Below are 23,627 nucleotides of genomic sequence, written 5' to 3' on the forward strand. Positions count from 1 at the left end.
CTCGTTTTTGCAATAAGAAGAAACAAGTTTGAAAGAAAGGAAAAAAGCAGCGCAAAGTTTTCGCAATTTACGTTTCTTTTAACTAATCGCTGGAAGCGATTTAAAAATTGCTTCCAGTCGCGGAGTTGCCAGATTAGCCAAATTCCGCGAATTAGTTTTTTTTTAAATAACTTTTCAAAATGCATGATAATCAATATTTCTCTAATATTGTAACCTTACCAGATGAAACCATATTCAACATTGTTCAATACATGTTCTATACTTGTTTAATACTCGTAATGTGGCGGATCAAAACTCATCCGCTACTTTTATAGGCTAACTTGCTATTTTTTGGGCTACTTTCAGAATTATTTTTGCTACAATTTATTAAAATCCACTACAAGTTATAAAATATATGTGTAAATTTTATTATTTTTGATAGAAACAGGTAAATATATCCATTTGGCCTTTTTTGTCTAATATTTTCCTTGTTTTGGCCTTTTCTTTGTATTATTTTGGCTTTAAGACTTTTTCATAGTCTGGCAACTCTGCTCTGTTGGATGTTGTGCCAGTGAGCTGTGTAATGAGAAAATCTAGGGCACTGTTATGGTTATAATATCGGCCTTGTAAGCAAAAGTTTGAGCCAAATGTTGGCTTTACACTGTTATCCTGGCTGGATAGACTTTGGAATAAGACAGGATATGTGAGGTCTAAGCTAGACTTGACTTTGTAGCTGAGTTTTTGGTGTTCTCTAATTATAGTCGCATTTTTGCCCTTTGCCCGTTCGTGTGTAAGAGCTGCCTTTAATAAGTTAATAGCTGTTTATCTGCTAATAAATTTCATACAAAAATTACCCTAAAAGTGTTTCCAGAAAGCAGTATAATTCATTATTTGAGTGTAATTTTGCAAAAATTTTCCGGGGAAGCATGCCCCCGGACCCCCCTAGAAAACACGTGCCTTCGGCACGCTCTATTCCCTCACGAGTTTTATTGCTTCCCTTGCTCAACCAACCAGGATACGCCACTGTTGTAGAGGCTCTTGACGCAGGGCCGGTTACCAAAATTGGCAGAATGAAGTTTTCCGATTGTTGAAGTGTTGTTGCCAGGGAATTATTCCATTCATTAGGTGCCGCTGAATGGAGAGCAGTTCTGAAATGCGTTGCTCGAGCGCACACACCGAGAGTCGAACCAGCGCGGCGTGATCTTAAATCAGGCGCGTAACCACTGAGCTAACGGGTGGACGTACGATACTGATGACTGGTGAGCCCAGCCTCATGGGCAGGGCCGGATTTAGCTGATGGGGGGCCCGGGACACTTTTAGATCGGGGGGCCCCCGTGCAAAAACCACCTCTACGTCTACAGTAGCATTAATCCAGCACTGCACAGCATTTTGCAGAAACTTTAAAGGCTGAAAGGAAAAAAATAACAAAACATTTTTTCCACGTAGGGGGCCCGGGCACCTGCACCCTCTGCCCCCCCCCCCCCCCCCCCCCTTAAATCCAGGCCTGCTCATGGGCGAAACACGTGTCTATCGCTGTCAATTCTTGTTGCTGCACAATCGGCTGTCGAAAAACATATATTTGATTGGATAGTTTCAAGGGCTAGCGTGAAGATTCCACCGTTATGGTTAGCGAATTGCAAATGCTGGCTGTTCTAGCGATTACTCATCCTGGTGCTAGCTTCCAGGTAGAACGCTCTTTTCTGCATAAAACATTGTTGTTGCCGTTAGATATCATCATACCGCCATAGCAACAATAACTGTTATCGATGCTTTATAGCTTATAGTGAAGCGTACGGGAGGAAGTTGCAAGTTGGCTGATACAGTTCATATACTTTTCAAGTTGCTGGCTTGGTAGAGTTGATAAATCAACTTTACTATGCAATGACAACGCGGGCTTTATTGGATGATTATGTGAAACCTGAAGCTTTATACGCTAAAGCAAGCAATTCTGAGTGAGTAGAGATTTTGCAAAAGTTATATTAATACTATTTATTGCATCAAATTTATTTTTCTGCCGTCTGTTCGAGTTAACGTTGGCCCAAAGGTTGTTTTTATTCTACCGCTAGATGACGCTACAGCATTCAAACTGAAGAAAAAGTGGCAGATCAATCAGACACTGAAAAAAATAAACTGCTGCGACCTAGGGCTGGCTCAGTGCACAGCAACCGGTGTACCGTGAGACGATGTGTGCCGTAGGATAAACTGTAGTCTGAACATACTTTTAACAACAAATCAAAAAACTTTTTATTCTTTGAAAATTTGAGCATTACAGATGCAAACAATTTGGTCATTTAAGCGTTTACGATGTCTTTGCAACGTGATAAAAGTTGTGAAGCACTGGTACGGTAATCCAGCAAGCAAAAAAACTTTTTTTCACATGGTTTCAACATCTGGCGACGTTCCCAGATGTTGAAACAATGTAAAAACGACAATTTCTGTTGGCTGGGAAGCTGCGTAATTTTCTTGCATACATCCATTGCATACTTTTGCATACCCAATTTTATCTTTCTTCCGAAAAAGATGTTTTAATACTATTGTAACCTTTTAATATCATGATAATTCATTTTGAATCACTTTTAGTCTTCGTCGCTTTCGTCCCACTAAGATTTTCTTTCTGTGTACGTCACCGGTCCACTGTATCTCACACATTTTTTTTGGACTGAATTCTGGTCCCTCCAATTAATTGATAATAATAATAATGCTATGGTTTTATTTATTGTCGCTCTACAACAGCTAAGGTCTTTTAGCGACAGGGCTCGTGTTTCATTTTATATCAGGTTTTACGATGTTATCACATTATTATCCGATTTATTCTCACTGCATTATGCAAGAAAGAACACAATCGGTACTGTTTTTAAAGTCTTCGGTTTTACCCGACCTGGGATCGATCTGAGATCTACCAGCACCAGAGCCTAAGGCGAAACCACTCGGCCACTGAGCTGGTTATTAATTGGTAGATCTGCTATCGGCTAACAATCGTATTTATAATCACAAAGAAGCCGGAGTACCTATTGATTGTTTGTCGCCTATGGAAATTTAAGAACCGATTTTGATCTTTCCAAAGAAAAATAAGGTCAAAAATATAGAACAATGATTTCATTATTTTAGCTACATATTGATAGCCTATACAATGATTGTATCATTGGTTTACAAAGCTTTAACCGCAGTTAAACGCATTTCACGACTTTAAATGTAACGTTTCCTGTCAGAATACGCTACAATACTACATTACTGTTGTTTATGTTACCGCTGTTACGTGACCTATTATTATGTCATATCGTCTGTAATCATCGGCTGATCTGTCTATTGCCCCAAAGTAACTTCATGCAGTGAGACTGTTGTCAGCAGCTATAAACAGCCAGCAGTAATTTACTGCTGCGCAGTTGAATAGACAGTTGCTTCAAAAGGCGGTTGATGCCGTCTTGCTTCCTGCATTTTGAAAAGCGCCTGCTGACGAAAAAGTGACTAAGGTGTTACTATTACAAGGGGTTTAAATTATTCAACGGCAGATTTGAGTATAGCTGATAGACTGTATACTATAGTCATTGAAGTTAGTAGCAAGCTAAGAGTAGTAGCCTTCACGCACCCAGCCAATCAGTACTATTGTTAGATTGATTCAACAAGACGTCTAAAAACGTTGAATTAATGTAGAAAAGATTGGTTTGCTATCTCCTAGACATCTTCTCAGTCTACAGACGTTGAATCAATGTAAAAATGACTGATTTTGATGTTTGGGCTGAGAACGTCATAAGCGGGAAGTTATGCATTGTATTCAATTTAGCAGGCCATAGCCCTAAGAAGAGCCGTAGGCATTTTTTTTTGAAAGCAGTGTACTGTTTGTAATCATAATATTAATCAAGAGTTATAATCGAAAGGGTGCCATCCTGCCAGGGTCGAGTTTAACTGCTGGGGGTCCGGGGCACTTTTAGATCTGGGGGCCCTTTTGAAAACCTTTGCAAGGTAACTTGAAAGTCACCCATACCGTTGCTAATGCCTTTACGTCCAGCTCAGTCGCAACCTTGTGACTAAAAATTAACCTTGAAAGAAAAAGGAGGCATTTTGCAGAAACTTCAACGGCTGAGAGAAAATAATAATAGCAACACAAAGTCACATTTTTCCACGTCGGGGGCCCTTCAAAAGAGGGGCCCGTGGCAATTGCACCCTCTGCCCCCTAAATCCATATTTTTGTAATCTGCAGTTTGCTTGCAGCAAATGAGGATTATTACTTGATTGATTGGTAGTTATCAATCAAACGGCAAGATTTAAATCACCTGATTGCAGTCATGCCACCTATGCACGTTAAAAAGTAAAGTAATTGAATGTTCTGGCAGCCTGGGCTAGATAGTTAGTGCTAGGTAATAGTAATTTCGATGGCGTGGGTTGGATTCCCAGCCCTGTTACTATTTTTTTTCTGCAATTAATTACCAAACAAAGTTCAAAGCAAGAATCAACTCTCTGGCTGAGTGCTAGAAGTGTCACCAATGACAGCAGTGAGCTGGTTTATGGACAAAATTGTCTTAAGTTTAAAGTCTACTTAAGTACTACTTAAGTCTACTTGTTAAAACACTCCATCTACTGCAGCGACCTGCAAATTGCAAGTACGCGAAACGGCGCCCTATCGAATGTCGAAACAGGGCGCTCACAACTCGGCTATGCGGGAGATAAACATATTAGTACAGGAAAACGTTTGCATGTGGAATTCGTATTGACGGTGTAGCGGTGAAGTTTCTATTTTATGCCTTGTTTGAAGGAAAGTAGTCTAACAGTAGATACTAGTATTCAATTGTAAATAAATGGAAAGAGAAGTTAATTAGTTTCTTCTGTTATGCCGACATCGTGGTGGCAAAGTGGTTGTCGTCTTTGACTCTAATGTTGGTTGGTTTGGGTTTGGTTAAAAGTCGGGTTATAAAAGCAAAACCGCATCGACTGTGCTCTTTCTTGCATAACGCAATGAGGATAAGTCGGGTAATAATGTGATGACATTGTAAATATGATACAAACTCTAAAAATGAGCTCTGCTGCCAAAAAAAACTTTTAAAAGGTGTAGAGTAACAATAAAACAACCATAACATTGTTATTATTAATCAGACCCCTTCAGCACTTACCCAATTCATTGGATTGCTAAGTTGCGAAAATCTATTTTTCCCGGTGACTATCAGTCGCGTAGCCTAACTTAAGGCTTAAGTTAATGTTAATAGTTAATACTGCATCATTAACCTATCATTAACCAAGGGATTGTTGGCATGGAAAGTACTGTTGAAAATGGGACTATTTCCGCCAACATCCAGTAAGTCAGTTTTATTTATTCCAGTGACGTATCTGGAAAGAAAACTTTAGGGTGGCAAACGCAAGAGAGGATATTTTAAAATTCGAAATAAAAAGTTGTTTAAAAATGCTGAATGTTGCTGAACATTTATGAAGCGTTGTTCAACATGTAGCCTAATACAATGTCATTAAAACCTTGAAATAGCATTCAAAACCCTTTTTGAGAGGGCGGAGGTGGCAAAATAAAATTTTGGGGTGAATGGGCGATTGCTTCCACAATCCACATGGCTACGTCTCTGATTCACTTCTTGTCATATCTTCATTACACGTAGGCTATGTTCTGTATAATTCACTGGTTTACCTTCATTTGCAGAGAACTAGAAGATGACAAAAACCGTTCTCTCAACAAGTCTTCGGCAAAAGAAAATGATAAAGATAAGGAGACGGAAGCTGCCATTTCGTATTTTCTGCTAGTAAGTAACTCAATGTATTGATACTGTAGGCTACTTCGAAATAATTTGTGATAAAAGCTTTTTTTAAACTACGCTCCAACTTGAATGTAACACTTTGCTTTTCTGGCGTGTCAAACACCTAATATCCTGAATGTGACGCGAGCACTTGCTTTTTAATTAAAATACCCTGGTCCCAAGGCACTACAGCTTTTGATTTCAAGGTTGGGAGTTTTGAAAAACTTACCAAAGTTAGTTTTTGAGTTTTTCTAAAATGATTATTTTGTTTTGCTTGCAGTATCGCTACGCTCAGACCAAGGAGTGGATTTTCGTTTTTATTGGCACAGTAGCAGCGTTAGCTAACGGAGCAGGATTTCCATTGCTCTTTGTTTTCTTCGGAGATTTAATTTCTCGATTTACAAATTTTGGAATTCTTGCTGCTTGTCAATTTTCCTTTCTGTTGTGTCAAGATCGAGGTGTTGTACCAGACAATTTCACAGAGGAGTAAGCAGAACTAATGTCATACCCATATCGAGTTTTGAGAATATGGTCTACTACTACTAGTACATAAGGCATAGGCTTATAAAGATCATGTGTAAGTTATACAAGATGTTTTCAAGCTTTTAAAATTTACGCTCCTTTTTGACAATCTGATAAAATTGTGTCGGCTTCGTGGTCTAGTGGTAAGAACATTCGCCAATGCTCGAAAGCTGCGTTGGTTTGATACTGTTTGAAAGCACGTTGCTGTGTATAGGTAAGGCACTTATACATATATGCCAGCCCAGAACGTAGGATAACGCATAATGTCATATGGTCAGCTTTGTAGCCTATCGTCTTTGCAGCTCAGAATATGATCAACAATCTAAAATATGTTTTCATTGTTTTCTTTTTAGATACACTAGCGATTAAGAAATGATCTGTGAATATGCTGCAAGTTTCAAATTCCTTCATTGTTATGAAGTAGTCAAACAGCCAATGTTTATAGGAAACACTTTGTCAACAAATGTAGCCCTTAATACGCCACAGGGCACCTTATCATTTTATTCAAGCACACGATAACCAATTTCAATTTCTTTTCTATGTTTCACTTTGAGTTTTTGCTTTTTGATTTTCAGATTATGGAATGCCAGTGTGCCAAGTTTATTCAATCAGTTTGAAAACGATGGACTGGAAGTTGTTTATCAACTTTTATATGTTTCTGCTGGTGTCCTTGTCTCCAGCACTTTACAAGTTGCTTGTTGGTCTGCCTTGGCGACAAAGTAAGCCAAGTTAAATAAACAAAAATATTTAAAAAACAATTAAGGCAGTTTTTGGGGCCTCTGAACTTGCGGAATCGTTAGCATTGTGAAAAAATTGGAACGCTTGTTGAATTTAACATTTTTAACAGTTGTGCGAAATCAGTGGCGGCTGGTGAGTTCTAGAAATGGGGGTGCTGCGTGTTCGCCGAAGGCGAATTCAACAGAGGGGGGTCTGCGGGCCTCCCCCAGAAAATTTTGAAAAATGACATTTGATTAGGTACATTCTGAGCGTATTTTCAGCTCGAAATTGTGATAAAAGTTTAAAATAAAACTGGCTTATTTAAGAGTTTCGCAAATGTGTAGTATTTTGAAGGGGACGATCAACAAACAAATGTGAATAACACGTTCAGCTATTGTGCTGTCACAGCATCTGAGCACGACAGGGTAATGTTACTCACTTGGTAAAACAATGTTAGTAGGCCTATTAGTAAAATATTAATATTCATTACAGTAGGCTAACAGGCGGCAGGCCTGACTGGTCAATCATAAACAACAGCTGCAAAGCCTAAAACCAAACAAGTGGTTTGGCCATGTGAATAACGTTTAAAAGGCCAAATTAAAAAATGCCAAACAAAAAATTTTCGGCAAAAAAATAACAAGAAAAGCCAAAAAACTGCCAAATTTTGAAAAAAAAGCCAAACAGGATTTTTTTCATGCCAAACAACATAAAAAAATGCCAACCTGGCAATCCAGAATGTGCTGTTTGAAACGCAGCACAAGCGTTTGCTGTTCGTTTGTGTAGGCAAGTCAAGAAAACACGCGGCTCGTTGACGTCACCATCGAGTGTTTGTTTTATTGTAACCTTGCGCAAAATATATCACAGCACGCAGAGTTGCCAAATATAATTTACACAGTCAGCAATTCTGTGAACAGAAAATATAAGCTACATTTTGGGCTGAAGAAACGCTAAGATATTTGAGAAACTTTTTGCGAAAATTTTTGTGGAAGTGCTGCAGCACCGCAGCACACACTAGCGAGCCGCCCCTGTTCGAAATTGTCCTTCGGGTTCAGTTTATACACTTAGTCTCATGGCTTCGGATACGATCCTACTGTGTCTATTTACACTTCCACAGAGTTGAAATGGTTGAAAAACGAAGGAGACATTGACAAATGTATATGGTAGAAAACTTGAGTAGGACGAAGAATAAGTGGTTCACAGCTCGAATTAATTTGAGCTAAAGTTAGCTAAGATAGCTCGATTTAGGTTGTTACTTCCAGTATTGTACAAGAAACATCGAGCTATGTAGCCGACCACTGACGCCTCGACCTTGATGAAAGTATTTTTGAAAAACTATTTTCCATCGATGCTCATGCATACATTCTGCATTGTGACCAGACATTGATTTTTAACTGGCAGGGAGATGGACCACGGTTTCCTGAAAAGCTGCTGCATGTAAAACTGGACTACTTCTTAGCATATATATCTTGGCAGAAGGAAATCATTTTCACCAAAAATGTGACTATCGGCCGGGCCCATTTTGACTGTGTACTCCAGCTTCCACTTCAAACCTCAACTTACGTCACCAAGTGCAGACTGCTCTGTATCTTACTTACTCCACTTCCGTTGTACTCTTGCTTGTTGCTTTTATAATCTGGCTTATCTAAAACGATTTTTCAGCTTATCTAAAATCATACGAATCCAATACTTTCGTGCGATTTTGAGACAAGACATTTCCTTTCATGACGTCACATCGGCTGGGGAGCTGAATTCAAGAATGGCAGAGTGAGTGTTTTCGTTAAAAAAACTGTTTGACAAATGAAAGAGTTTTGGAAAGTGACGTTTTTCTAGTTTTTTTTCTCTTAGTTTTGTTTTACACGGATTGTCATACACGGCTTTATTGTCATGTGTAAAATTACTTTTGTTTAGTGACGTGAGCAAAATTGAAGATGGAATTGGAGACAAAGTGTCTATTTGCATACAAACTATCAGCACCATTGTTGGGTGTCTGATTGTAGCATTTCTACACTCGTGGAAGGTCACCCTGGTTAACTTGGCAGTTGCACCTTTCCTTGGCCTCGTCAGTGGCTTGTTCATACAGGTGGGATTGCAACAGAATGCGATTAAATAGTTTAATAAAATTTTTGAAATTTTAAGCGATTTCTAAGACGAAATAAAATCAACAATGAAAAGGATGAAATCAACAATGAAAAGGATTGGATGACGTGCTGGCGCTATCTGGATTTACAAGATCAGCATTTGGTCCAGGACTTATTGCCTGGCCAACATAAGATGACTTTTTGTGAATGATTGTTTGTATGTTTGTATCCAGGATTACACCTGTTGGTTGAAGGTTTAGATTAAGTGGACCGGAAGGCAAGGAAGCCAATCTTCGTGACCACCTTCAGGCATGCCTTTAAGTGTCATTCCAAAAACACAGCCGCATGCTCTTTGCGGTGTCGAACCGGCGCCCTTTCGACTGCCATTCCAGGGCTCTCACCACTCGACTATGCAGCCGACGTCAGCCAGTGTGAATGGTTAGAAGTGATGATCAATGATTATCCAATAACAATTTATCTCAGGTCGATAAATCGTATTCGATAAAGGAGAGATCGGCATACGCTGCTGCTTCCAAGATCGCACAAGAAGCAATTTCATCGATTAGAACTGTCACGGCGTTTGCGTGCCAGAGTAAAGAAATTAACAGGTATTAGTGGGAATGTTTATTGTGTCAAGATTATTTTAATTTTTACTTCAAGCTTGTTTTGAATTTAAGTTGCGTTACACATTTATGCGAATTTAAAGATAAAAGTAGATCCACAATTTCATTGCAACAAAATCTGTTGCGGCACGTCACGTTTAGTGGCCCAAAACTTTATTAGACTTCTATTAAATATTCTTGTTTCTGTTCCATCTTGTACTTAGTTTCTTGGACTTGCCAACTAATTCTATACATACATTAGATATGGAGATAATTTGAGTGATGCAAAGAAAGTTGGAATACTAAAAGGAGCTTTGAAAGGCAGCACTCTGGGCCTGATACGCTTCATGGTGTTTGGGCTGTACGGGATTTCGTTCTGGTACGGGACTACGCTTGTTCTGATGGACTCTGAGCTTCAATCTGGGGATTTTATCACGTCGTTTTTCGCTATTGTGTACATGTCGTTTTCACTTGGAACGGTAAGATAAAAAAAACTACAATACTTTATCAAACAAAAGTACTTAGTTTTTATAAACAAGTCGATTATTATTTTTTAATTTTGAAAAGTGATTTTTTGCAAGCGCTTAGCCTCTTTCTCGATATCGAACCGACGGCCAACTAGATTGTCTTACTTCGTTGACGTTAGATGTAATAATGGAAAGAAAACAACTGTCGTTGTATTGGCTGAGTTTAAATTCTTAATGCACTTAAGTTTATTTGTAGTTTTGTTCTCAACAATGCAGCCCACCGAGCTTTAAATTAAAATCATAAAAAGTAAATGCATAAGTGTGTGGACTAGGTGAATATATTTTTTATGCATCAATACACATAGGGTGTTCGTTTGTACACTTTGCCAATGGCCAACTGACTTAATTTAGGTTCGGTTATTAGGGGCTTAACTTTTTTCTATATTTCGATGAACCAGCTGAAGGTACAAATTGTGTTGTATTGCAAAGCAATGTTGGACCTAATAGTGCATCAGCTGCTATACGCGCATTGAAAGCTAGGACGAAAATCAAATATTCGTATCTTGTATAACTATAGGCTATGTTGGTGAACCTCTTATCTTACATACTTAAACATTCCCTTTGTTGTGAAACTCTCAGTTTGGGAGTAACTTGGGATATTTAAACGAAGCGAAAGTGATTGGCGGAAAAGTTTATGAAATAATTGACCATGTGCCAGACATTGATGTGTTTTCTGAAGAAGGTGACAAGCCTCAAGATCTGACTCACCGTGTCGAATTTAAGGATGTTTCCTTTTACTATCCAACTAGAGAGTCAGTTCAGGTAAGTAGCTAGATGTATGTCATTGTTGTGTGCACTTCATTATTGATATGATTTATGTAGTGTTAGTGTCAGCTGAGAGCGTACGTTCGACGCTCAACATGTAGTCCATTTGTTACCTCTCAAGAACATACAGTACATCAGTGTTTTTGAAAGACAGTTCATGATACGCTTGTCGGTGGACTATTCACCTACCGACCATTGCATTCTAATTTTCAACAAACCGGCATAGCCTACGCCTTGATATCACCAAAATCAAAATTGTAAAGTCATGTTGTTGTCCACCACCAACAACAACAACTAGATAGGCAAACAAAAAAACACTTGGCCATGTTGGACATGTACCGTAGCTATATTTTCAAATTGAAAGTTAGTTTTCATCATAAATGTATGCAGGTGTTAAACCGCGCAACTTTTAATGTTGAACCTGGCAAAACAACAGCACTGGTAGGACAGAGTGGCAGTGGAAAAAGCACTATTGTTCAACTTGTAGAGAGATTCTACGATCCCCAGGTATGACATATCATCATGTAGGTATTTAAAAAAAAAATTCAGTTATACAAAGAAAAGTAAACGTAGCAGATGAACTGATAACGTAAAAATATTCAGTATTTCTTCTGTATGAATAGTTTGCAATTTTTTATAAATTTAAAAAAATGTCTGCTTCTTCTAATGCCACAACCAATAATACGAAATGAAAATAAGGTACATTTGTTTTGATAGTGACCGCTCACATTTGGTCATACTGTTCAATGTTTGTCGTTTAGTCCGGGTCTGTTCTCATCGGAGGTCATGACATACGTTCTCTGAATGTTCATTGGTTACGGAAGCAAATTGGACTTGTATCCCAAGAACCAGTGTTGTTCGCTACAACGATTCGAGAGAATATCCGCTGGGGACAAACTGAAGCAACAGAAGAAGAAATCGAAGAAGCAGCAAAGAAAGCGAATGCTTATGATTTTATCATGCAATTTCCAGAGGTTGGTTTTAATGTTTTTTGAATGAACTTTTCTAACGAAAGTAACTCAACAAAAGCGCTGATGCCCATTATCCGGAGCATTGTTGCAAACAAAAATATATATCATGATTAACTTAAGATATCTAGTACTTGAGTGAATTGTTTTACTTTTGCATTGTGAAATTTATTAATTAATCTTAATAATGTATCCAACTTAGAAATTTGACACTCAAGTTGGCGAGAAGGGATCTCAGATGAGCGGAGGACAAAAGCAACGAATAGCCATCGCTCGAGCTATCGTCACCGATCCTAAGATCTTACTTTTGGATGAAGCAACTTCGGCTCTAGACACAGAAAGCGAAACCATTGTGCAAGCCGCTCTTGAAAAGGCTTCAGCAGGTGAGGACTTTGCGTGACGCCGACAAGTTGCCGAGATGAAATGCGATTAGGTTTTAATGTCTATAGTGACGTTATTAAAACTTGACGTAAAGTTAATTTATTCTGTTAAACCTTAGGTCGAACAACAATTGTGATCGCACACAGACTCTCAACCATCCGCAGCGCGGATAAGATCATTGGTCTCCACCATGGAGAAGTGGTGGAACAGGCTACACATGACGAACTATTGGCGCAGCCAAGTGGCATATACAAGAGCCTTGTAGAAGCACAAGCTGCAAAGGACAGCAATGGTAAGCAAACTTTACTGTGTTTACAATATTTTGAAGGCGAATTTTCTCTAGTTTTGAGATGGCATTTTTGTTTCCATCTAATGGGGAACTCCCCATCAAGGTTACATTTTACCCTTGCCTTACATTTAACCTTTAGAAACCCCAGTTACAATTGGAACTTTGTTTCAACTTTTAGTTCTATGTTTTTTACATCACAAATTAGCAGCTGTAATAAGTATATGGAAACTGTTCCGGAATGGCACGTTAGTGCCACCAATGCTTGCTCATGACGATAACTAAACTACAATATTGTAACCTAGTTTACTTGAATTCAAAAATGGCATAAAGCATTGAATATAATTTTGTTTCAAATTTGTCATATCAACATTTACATTGACCCAAAATTTTTGCGTTTAAATAATTAGTAGACCTACTGCCCTTTCTTTTTCTTAAATATATATGGCTCTTATGAACATTCTTACTATACACGTTGTGTGTTAAAAAGCGCAGAATGTTTATTGTTGGGCTGCTTTTTTAAGTTGATTTTTTAAATTTTATTGGCAGAGATGAAAGAAACTGACATAATCGACGATGATGATGATCGCGAAATTTCTCCAACAAGAAGAAGAGGAACAAGTAAGAGGCGTTCCAAAAAGTCTTCCTTCTTCAGACGTAGCAAGTTCTCTAGAAGTAGCCGAAAAAAATCGGACTTTTCAAAAGAAGGACTGAGTCAAAACGAAGATTACGAAATGAAAGTTATCGATGGGAAAGACAATGATAGCGTTGATGAAGAGAACGAATTTCCTGAAGTTTCATTTTGGACAATCTTATCTTACAATAAGCGGGAATGGTGTTATATTGCAAGTAAGAAGTTGATTTTTCTCTAATTTCGTTTTCTTTGACGTGTACTATAAAATACAATACTTTGGCCTCTCAAGCTAGTATGCTCAAACCCTTATCACTTGTAGTAACAGACAAATGAACTGTGCTCTTACTCGTTATAGCTATTATTTTCACGTGACAATTTATCTTCACCTATGCGGGCTACAGCAGGCCTATTGTATTGTTAGAACGTGACTCAGTAGGCTGCGTATGCAATTTATTCATTTTTCGTCTTCAACATCGCTACCAATTGCTGGCCTAGTCAATCTTTAATTCAGTCATTTTTGTTGCTTTAAAGCTCTTTTGTTGGAGAAAGTATGTCAGTTTATTGGTGAATTGTTGACTAAATCTCATCTACTTAACTTACTACTTTATTTGACGTCACAGTTGGATGCCTATTCTCTATTGTGTCCGGAGCAGCGGACCCTCTACTTGGGTTAGTCTTTGGAGATGTGTTGGTGATCTTCACTCTAACCTCGGAAGAAGAGCAATTAGAAAGAGCAAGGTTTTACGGCCTGATGTTTTTTGCTTTGGGGGTTGCCGTTTTTTTTGGATACGCGATGGAGGTGAATCGCTGACACTTTAACTTTGGATTTCAAACGCCATAAAAATAGGCTACATAAAACACAATTGAGTAGGTTACTTTCGTATAAAATATTACTGTATTTCTCGTAAATACGTGAGGCCCTCAGTCTTTAACATTTGAAAGGGTGTGTGTTCGATACCGCTTGACATTCTGCTGCATCTTTGGCAAGACTCGGGCGAGTCTTCAGCAAAACACGCCTTCAGGCATGCCAATTTTCCTGTAGACACAAAAATTGTCTGTCTTGCCTTCTCGTCCACTTAATCTGAATTCTTAACTACTAACCAAAAGCCCTTTGCAAGGCCGATAGGCAAGTCCAACTGTAGCCTACAGTATATGCAACAGGTGCAGTTGAATGCTATATTATTTTCAATGCAAGATTTTGTTACTTCTATTTCAACTGTTGAGTGTAGCTTTGAAAGTAAATAATCTTGCTAAAAAATTAAACTTCTCAGAGATCAAGAATCTGTTTTAATTAGCTCTGGCTAATTGTATAAATTTCTCACTTTGTAATTGTATTACAGGCTTGCTTTTTTGCCAAGTCAGGAATGGAACTGACCATTCGCTTGAGGAAAGCTGCTTTTAAAGCAATTCTCCGTCAAGACATTGCTTACTTCGATGATCCAAGACACAGCACTGGAGCTTTAATCAATAACCTTTCTACTGATGCTTTACGAGTACAAGGATCAACTGGCATAAGAATGGGAGCTGTTGTGAGGACAATAACTTCTTTAGGTGAGTAACTATGCAGCATAGCGAAAAAGGTGCATTGACACCTTTAACCTAACATATCAAATCAATTCACTTTAAACAGAATTTACAGCTATTGTAAGCTGGCTAGTGCTACCGTACATCTATATGCTGCGAAGTGCATATAGGTCTTCATCGACATGTGGCGGTCCAAACCCAGAGATCTCCAACTGTGAATATTATTTCAGCCAAAAGGGCAGTGTAGGCACCCTATTGTAGCCCATTGTAAGACGAATGTTGAAAAAACACTGTACCAGGTAGCCCGGTGTAATCAGCATCGTGGAAGGAGCACGTTGCGATCGTTGTGGGACCGCGGAGGGCAAATAGCTGGCTAACTGTGTATGCGTAGAAGCCACATTTTACAACCACCCTAAGCAATTTCTCAAGCGACGGCTTCCTCTCCGATTGGACCTGGGCGATAGCTGGACGTCAACAGTGCTATGATACTAGCTTTGAAAATCTTAATTCCTCCAATTTAAAGGGTCATGGTGTGGATGGCAATAGACACTTGTTAAATGACGTGCTTTGTATTTATTGCGGCAATAGCCCACAAGAGAAGGGGTAGTCATTAAAATATTGTTGAGGGATCATTGAAATTATTATAGCTCTATTTTGCATGCAGGGGTGGCCATTGCTATTGCGTTTGTATTCAGCTGGAAACTAACTCTGCTCATGCTTGCACTGGTGCCTCTATTTGTGCTGGCAGGAATAATTCAATCTGCTACTTTGTATGGCAAAGCAGACACCGTTAAAGACATTGCTGAACCAAAAGGTAAAAGGTCTTAACTGATACAACAACAAACTTAAAGCAATTTCTTTTATTTATTAAAGCTAAAGGTCATAATGTTAGAATAACAAACTTGAAACTGCATTTGATCTTTACCAATGATGTGAGTACTTCAGTCGATCTTTGTTATGTTGGCTTTTTCTGCAGCAAGGTTGACTTTTTACACAGCACCGTAAGCTCTGAGGCTCGATTTTCAACTACCAACCCATCCGGTGGCTGAATAAAAATCACATAACCATAACTAAAACGTTGTAGCTACATCACATCATTACGTTGTAACTACATTACTCAATCATTCCATCATAAGATATACATGCTCTCCAATTGAAAACTACGTTGAAATGCAGTTAAACGTATTTTTGTGTTAGCACAAATCTCCTCAGAAGCCATAAATAACATTCGAACCATCGCTGCTCTCGCCAAAGAAGAAGAAGTTTTGCAAATTTACGAGCAAAGTCTTGAAATTCCCACTAGGTATGTATTCTGGTATACGTATTTTTTATAGTAGTTTTTGCGTAGAAGAAACAATTGAAAAACGATAGAGCAAGCTTTTGAAATATTCTTCATCATTAAAAGTATAATAAGTTTCTCATTCAACAATCATTTCTGAGGTCGAAGACGTGTGCATTGATTACTCGCTTTTGCAAAGTCAGTGTCTTTGTGTTTTTAGACGAAGTCGAAGAAAAGGGTTGCTGGCAGCCCTGGCGTATGGATATTCGCAAATCACTGTTTTCATTTTATTTGCATCTACTTTTCGATTAGCTCTCTATTTGGTGGAAAATGACGGACTTTCTTTTGAGAACGTTTTCAAGTATGACAACAATTTTGTTTACAGCTTTTTATACCTTAATGTGAACATTTCCATCAAAATGTAACTAAATTGTAAAGCAAGATATCTTTATCTAGCCTACGCAGACTGACACTAGGTAGCTTGTATTTCCTCTAGGCCAGTTCTTAAGGCCTATATGGCAGGGCTACTCAACTGGCGGACCGTGGTCCGAATTCGGACCTTCTGGGTGTTGAAGGTGGACCTCGGGCTTCTGGAAGAATAACCTCATTGCCAGATTTTAGGGCCTCTTTAAACAGATTTCCATTAGGGAAAAGCAATTTTTTGTGATTATCCGAAGAGATGGGGGCTTTGCCCCCGGACCCCCCAACCCTTTGCCGTCTTCTCATGTGCGATTCACACAGCTACACTACATAGAAACACAATACATTTTTTTCTATTTTTATTTCTTTGTTTGTGTCAGACAAAAATCCAAGTCGTGTTACATACTACCTGAAAAGCGTTTCGGTGCTCGTAGGCTACTGGTTGTTTAATTTTCGTGGTTGCAGTGATGTACGCGCATACAAAAAATATTGACGCCGTCAGCGTAAACGAAACGTTCGAAAAACCATACGCCGTATGCGTCAACGTAAGTTGTAAAAAAAAGTTGGCGGCGTCAGCGCATACACAAGCGTAAACTCATTTTGTTTGCGAGGTGCCAAACATTCACACGGTATATACCACTCGAAACAAACAGGTTTTATTTTGAATATCCACGAAAAGACACAAGCATCTGAAAGTGTTCATCTGACATTTTGCTGTGTTTTGGTTTCAATATGTCTTTGCCCATTGAAAACATTCTTTCAACTGTAGCGCTGGAAGGTATTGGCGTGTTGTAGCGAAAAAAATACATTAAAAAGTATGCGTTGACGCTATGCGCTAAAAAAACGCGAAAACTTTACGGCGTAGCCTCAAGCGACAACTATCCAAAAGAAAATGTGGCCGTAAGCGTTAGCGTAAACAAAAAGTCTACGCGTATACGTATATCTCTGCGTGGTTACATATGAAATGTTCACCGGACCACAAAAATATTCAACTTGTCAAAATGGACCTTTGCTAACATTAGTTGAGTAGCCCTGCTGTATGGTTTTCGTGGATGGGTAGGGAAACACTATTGTGTCTATTAGACACATTTTGAAACTCTTTTAAAACTCTTCCAAATAGTATTTTTATTTTAATTGGATTATTGCAACAATTTCCTATACGAAATTAACACTTGTTTTTGCGTAAACTGGCCAACGTAGCCATTATCCTCTCACATTCCAGTTCAAACGTGGGTTTGCAAATTGCTGAAGAAAGGTGTCTTCTCTGTTAGGACCAAGTACATCTTCGTTTGTTTGCTCTTGTGTTAGTTTTCCACTTGAAACAACTTTCATGTTTTGATAGCACAGCTTTGCTACGATTAGACTGCGACTCGGAAATCGAAGCTGCCTACTACATAGACTTACCAAATGTCAGCTATATTTTGTTGTATTTATTATTTTCATGCGGCACTGTGCTGTGCTTGGTATCATAGACATAAGCCAGAAGTAAAATCTGCTTCGTCACCTTCCCATATTTCACAAGCAATAAAAAACTATAACACTTTGCCGCATTTTGTGTTAGGGTAATGATGGCAATCGTGTATGGAGCCGCTGCTGTTGGTCAAAGCAGTTCATTTGTACCTGATTATAATGAAGCAAAGCTCTCAGCCAATCGTATCATCGCCATGATCAACACTGTACCCGATATCGATTCGTACAGTGATCAAGGTTTTAAGCCGGTGAGAGATTTGATTAAATTCCAGAACAAAATATGTAACAAAAAATCTAAAACAAAGTGCCAGTGTTTTTTGTTACATTTTAGCAATGACGTTGTTGAAAGATTAAGCTACTTTATTCGTCCCCACTTTACTTTGTGGCTAAACTATGCAGTTTATTGTTAACATCTTGTGCTAATGTACGTATAGATTAAACAAGTTACACCATGAATGTGGCTGTAATTTTTTCACCAAAATAACTAAATTTGAAACAGTAGTTTCATATTTTCAAGAGTCAAGACTACTGTGTCACTTTTGTCATTAAGTTTCTTCCCAGTGCAAAATCTTGTTTGTTCTCAGGCACATTGTAAAGGTGAAGTGGCATTGAAAGCCGTAAAGTTTCGTTACCCCGCCAGACCAGAGCATGCTGTGTTTCGGGGGATGCATTTAATCGCCAAGTCTGGACAAACATTGGCTCTGGTTGGTCAGTCAGGAAGTGGAAAGTCTACCACAGTACAACTGATAGAAAGATTTTACGACGTAGACAGAGGAGATCTGGTTTGTAAACTTCGTTTTATGTTAATGTATTGAGTTGGTCAGTCGTTTCTTGTTTCATCATAAGTAGCTTTCGCTTTGTGGCTTGATTTGTGCATGTGCATTTTTACTTGCATGGCACCTACTCATAGAGTATTTTGGCAAAAGTTCTGGGGTAGGTTGCCAGGTCTTTCCCCAGGCCAGAGCCGTTTAGCCAACGTATATAACATACGTTGTTGCCACCTCTCCACCACGTTGAGGAGAACGGTTGGACTTAGGAAGAGGACAAGTTGGACTTAGGACAATGAACAAAACAGACAGAAGAAAGATTGACGCATTTGAATTGTGGTGTTGGAGAAGTTTACTGCGTGTTCCTTGGACAGCCAAAATAACAAATGAGAAAATTCTTGAACAAATTAAACCGGACATATCCCTAGAAGCTAGAATCGTCAGGCAGAAACTTTCATATTTTGGCCACATAATGAGAAGCAAATCAATGGAAAAAGACATCATGCTTGGTTTGGTGAGCGGAGGAAGAGGAAGGGGGCGCCCGAAAACAAGATGGCTTAACACGATTGTAAATGACAGTGGCATGGGAGTGCATGAATTGAAAGAGGCTGCGTGGGATCGAGAGATGTGGAGAAAGATAACGTATAGAGTGACCGAGAGTCGTAAACGACTGAACGGATGATGATGATGATGATGATGATGATGATGATGATGATGGCACCTACTAGGCCTACGTCGTCATTGGCTTTAAAGGTGGCGGTAGTTTTTAGTCATTGCCTATACACCTATTGTATTCTTTCCAAGCAACAATCTGTGTGATAATGTAGTTATCTTTTCAAACATGTTTATATGCATTGGTTGCGGCACCCAGTAGATTCATTCCCGCATATCTTAACCCAGTGGCTACAAGAGCTAATCTTTTTATCGTCACTAACCCTTTTCAAAGAATCATCTGGCAAACTCCAAAACCGTTTAGATTTACAATAGAATAACCCTAAGTGAACAGCGTGCAGTTTTTTTTAAGTACATAGGCCTATGTATGTATGTACAATTGTACATAGGCCTGTGAATCTACGAGTTTTAGAGTTTAAATTTTTGCACTTTTTCTGCAGTCATTACATTTACGAACTTTCTTGAAACTATATGCTAGCTCCCACAGAGGTCGGTAAATCTGATTTTGGAAACTACTGCCGTTGGCAATGAACTTTACGTAGTTTTGCTCACACAACAACACAAGTCAGGAGATAAATAGCCTAATATTTGTACACGTGTGTGTCAGCTACCACATTCACTATATTTAAATTCCTCAGCTTGTTGACAACGAGAACATAAAGAATCTCAACGTGAATTGGTTGCGACAACAAATTGGTCTCGTTTCTCAGGAACCAACTTTGTTCGACCTTTCTATAAAGGAAAACATTCTGTAAGTTATTTCAATCTTTGAATTTGCATTTCGTTTAAAACTTTTTACATTTGTGATAACTTGAAGGCTGCGTTGTTGAGTGGTGAAAGCCTTAGTACAACACTCGAAAGGGCGCTGGTTCGACACCGCTCAAGAGCATGCGGCTGTGTCTTCGGCAAGATACTTAATTGAATGCCTGGAGATGTACACGAAGATTGGCTTCCTTGCTTTGGGGACAATTCAAGATAAATCTTCAATCACCGGACAAAAACTTAGATTTGACAAAAACCAAAAAAACTACCAATAATTCTTTTTTTAACAGACTTGGTGATAACTCGCGTCAGCCATCAGAGGACGAAGTAATCTCTGCAGCAAAAAAAGCAAATATCCATGATTTCATTCAAAGCTTGCCACAGGTGCTGTGCATTGTAATTTTTGTACACTTCGGCTTTTATGTATTCATGAAGATTTGCAATGGATAAGTATTGAGTATGCCTAGTAGGCTATATGCATTGTTCCATCCTCATTATTGAAGATATAGCCTATTGATTGATTGTGTTTACTCTTTCACGTTGCTTTCAGCCTCGTCACGTGTAAATAAATTGATAGCTGTATTAAATAAATTGATAGCTGTGTTATGTGAATCTTCACTTTATAAAATCAAAAGGTAGTTAAATGCAATCTTCTCGGCATTTCTTGTATTCTCAATGCTATTTTTGATCTCTTTAGAAATACAATTTGGGTAGAGAGGTAACTCTTTTGAACCATAAACAAAACATAACTCAGCAACAACACTACATTTAACATTATAAAACAAAAAACAAAAGCGAACGTTTTCGGCTAGTCATACAGCCCTTTTCTTTAGAAATACGACACGAACGTTGGTGGAAGTGGAAGCCAATTGTCTGGCGGACAGAAACAGCGAGTAGCTATCGCACGCGCTTTGATTAGAAATCCAAAGATTTTACTTCTGGACGAAGCTACATCTGCTCTTGATACTGAAAGTGAAAAGGTCAGTCAAACGATACAAAGCAAAAAAATGTTCAAACTTCTGCCTACCACAAACCACGACAACGAATTTAAAATATCTTTTGTTTGTACGAGTTTTAAGCATTTCTTCAATTACCCAGGGCCATATCATTGTTTAAATAGCGTACTCTGACATCTCTTATTTCATGCAGATTGTTCAAGAAGCGTTAGATGGCGCCAGAGAAGGCCGTACTTGCATCGTCATTGCTCATCGACTCTCCACTGTTAAAAACGCTGACCAGATAGCTGTGGTTAAAGATGGTTATGTGGCTGAAGTTGGAACGCATAAGGAATTGCTTGCGATGCAAGGAGCTTATTATAAGTATGTGCTTTTAAAACCTAAAGCAAATAAGATTTTTCAATCTAGAAAATCTTGGTGAAAAATTATACTGTAGTGTTGTAGTTTTGTTAGCTATCTAGCCTAACTTACATTCTATGAGTTTATATTTTCAAAGATTTTAACTTTTTGATCTGTGATGAAATTGCTGCAATCCCGCTACCAACCATTTTGCTACTGTATATATTGTGGTGATGTTGCATTAGTAGCCTAGGCTTGCTTGCAAAACGAATATGGAAATTAAAATTGTCACAAAATTGTTAGCCTAATTTGAAACCGACAACTGATTGAACTAAAAAGATCGTTTAATTGAACGTATCTTTTTTGTCTCCAATTTAATTGGTGCAAAAAATCGCTACATCTAAGAATTGAATGTAAACTAAACTGGATTAATATATGCAAAACTGTTATTTTTGTTATGTATTTTCAACAGGTTGGTAAACGCTCAACTTCCATCAGCAAACAACTCCGGGAAATAACACCGGGAAACTGTTGAATATAAGAGAGCAAGTTAGGTCGTGACGTGACGTGACCCGCCCGTCACGTCACATTCACTTTTTTTACCATGCACAGTTATCAAACGCAACCATTGCGATGCCTAAGATATTCCTGTGTCAACTAATGCAGAAGCCTACACCCGGGCGGCAAACCAGCCCCCTTTTGCATTGATTCTACGTCAGCAAACGTTGAATCTGTCTACAAAAAGGACTGACTTTGGCTTTCTGGTTGAGAAAGAATACATCCAATGGGAGGGGGTGAGATGAAGAGTTTATTTCATTGCAAAAAGATAAGAGGGTACTACGAAAAGTAATTATCGCAGCTTGCTATTGCGTGGTCAGTTTGAGTAGTTTGCTTTCGCTGGTGAGTACATCAAGTCACTAAACTACAAAATATGACATACCCAGATATTGCCTTACCAAGTTGTGTGTTTAGTTTTTTGTATTTTATATTTCAGTTGCATCACGCATAATTTGATCGTAGCCTACCGCCACGTACAGAACTAGGCAACTTTTGGTTAAACAAAAAAAATAAGGCCGCAAACATTGATTGATTAAAGTAAACGTAAAAGTGCCTACGTGATAAGGCTTTTTTTTTTCGATAAAAGTTGAATTAAAAATACCAAGCTTTAAACGGGAGGTTTTCGCTCTCTCCACCCCTTTCCGTGTGCCATTGAATTGTCAACAACATAATGAAAAACAGTGATATAAAACAGGTCAATTTAACTCTTGTTTTCAATGTCAGCGAAATCACCAACGAAGGCATACAGGCTACGGTACGTCATTATCAAATGGCCTAATATTTTTAAGACAACTATTTAAATACCGCACGGAAAACCTCGACCATACCTCACGTTCTTTGATTATATTGTTTGTTTGTTAATTGCTTCAATTTTTCACTACTTCGTTTCTATGAACGTTCCTTACCTCCGACTTCGTTCTTTTTTTGCAATAACGACTATTGTTTGAAATACAAGTGATTTTAGCAAATCCAAGGAAGAAGATGCGATAGACAGGAACGAGGTGAAGAACAGGAGTGAGGGCACTTGCTGCAAGGAAAGAATCGGACACCCAGTTGGGAAAAAAACGAATTTGTATGATGATGATACAGTGTATATTGTAGGGAGTGGAAGCTACTAGCATAACTAACGTGTGAAAGGAAGAAGATAACAAATTGAACAGATTTATAGAAAACAAAATCAATAAGTTAGTTATGAGTCATTGGCACTATCTACAGCACACAACTTGTTATGGCCAGAGACGTAACCACGGAGGAGGAAGGGCTTCGGGGGCGTTCGCCCCTTCCGATTTTTATCTTGTCTCCCCAACAAGTAGGTTTTAATACTGCAGTATTGCAACGTTTTTATGAAATTGCTTTGCATGTTGAAAAAATTTTCATGAATGTTTGGCTGCATTCAGTAGTTTTATTTTTAAACAAACTCTTTATTTCAAGCATCAAAATATTTACTCTCCCAACAATTACTTTTGCCCCGACAAAAATTGTTTTCTAATTACGTCACTGGTTATGACATCGCAGACACGTTTATTGTAAGATAGTTAGGCCTAAACGTAGGACCGGATTGAGAGTTCCGTTGGTCTGGCCTAAACGATTGTCATGGACCGAAATTTCATCTAGCGGCGCTGGTTCGACTCTCGGGGTGTGCGCTTGAGCAACGCATTTTTAAGGACAGTGCTCCACCAGCGACATCTA

At 38.6% G+C, this 23,627-nt stretch overlaps 1 protein-coding gene across 1 annotated transcript; it reads left to right on the plus strand.

Annotated features, from left to right (window-relative positions):
* Positions 1 to 1,797: 1,797 nt before the first annotated feature.
* Positions 1,798 to 22,859, plus strand: LOC145782769 (ATP-dependent translocase ABCB1-like). The gene is made up of 26 exons (XM_082594530.1): positions 1,798 to 1,931; positions 5,618 to 5,717; positions 5,992 to 6,197; positions 6,809 to 6,952; positions 8,610 to 8,714; positions 8,859 to 9,030; positions 9,512 to 9,636; positions 9,893 to 10,109; positions 10,737 to 10,919; positions 11,313 to 11,429; positions 11,684 to 11,896; positions 12,093 to 12,273; positions 12,390 to 12,563; positions 13,107 to 13,406; positions 13,812 to 13,990; positions 14,532 to 14,742; positions 15,380 to 15,529; positions 15,913 to 16,018; positions 16,215 to 16,355; positions 17,976 to 18,132; positions 18,469 to 18,666; positions 19,962 to 20,074; positions 20,376 to 20,469; positions 20,919 to 21,065; positions 21,235 to 21,404; positions 21,853 to 22,859. Exons 1-26 carry the CDS (start codon positions 1,861 to 1,863, stop codon positions 21,896 to 21,898), a joined length of 4,020 nt encoding a protein of 1,339 aa, XP_082450656.1. The 5' UTR covers positions 1,798 to 1,860; the 3' UTR covers positions 21,899 to 22,859.
* The last annotated feature ends 768 nt before the right edge of the window (positions 22,860 to 23,627 follow it).

The sequence above is a fragment of the Aplidium turbinatum genome, chromosome 14 (genome assembly GCF_918807975.1).
Source record: "Aplidium turbinatum chromosome 14, kaAplTurb1.1, whole genome shotgun sequence".
Lineage (NCBI taxonomy): Eukaryota > Metazoa > Chordata > Ascidiacea > Aplousobranchia > Polyclinidae > Aplidium > Aplidium turbinatum.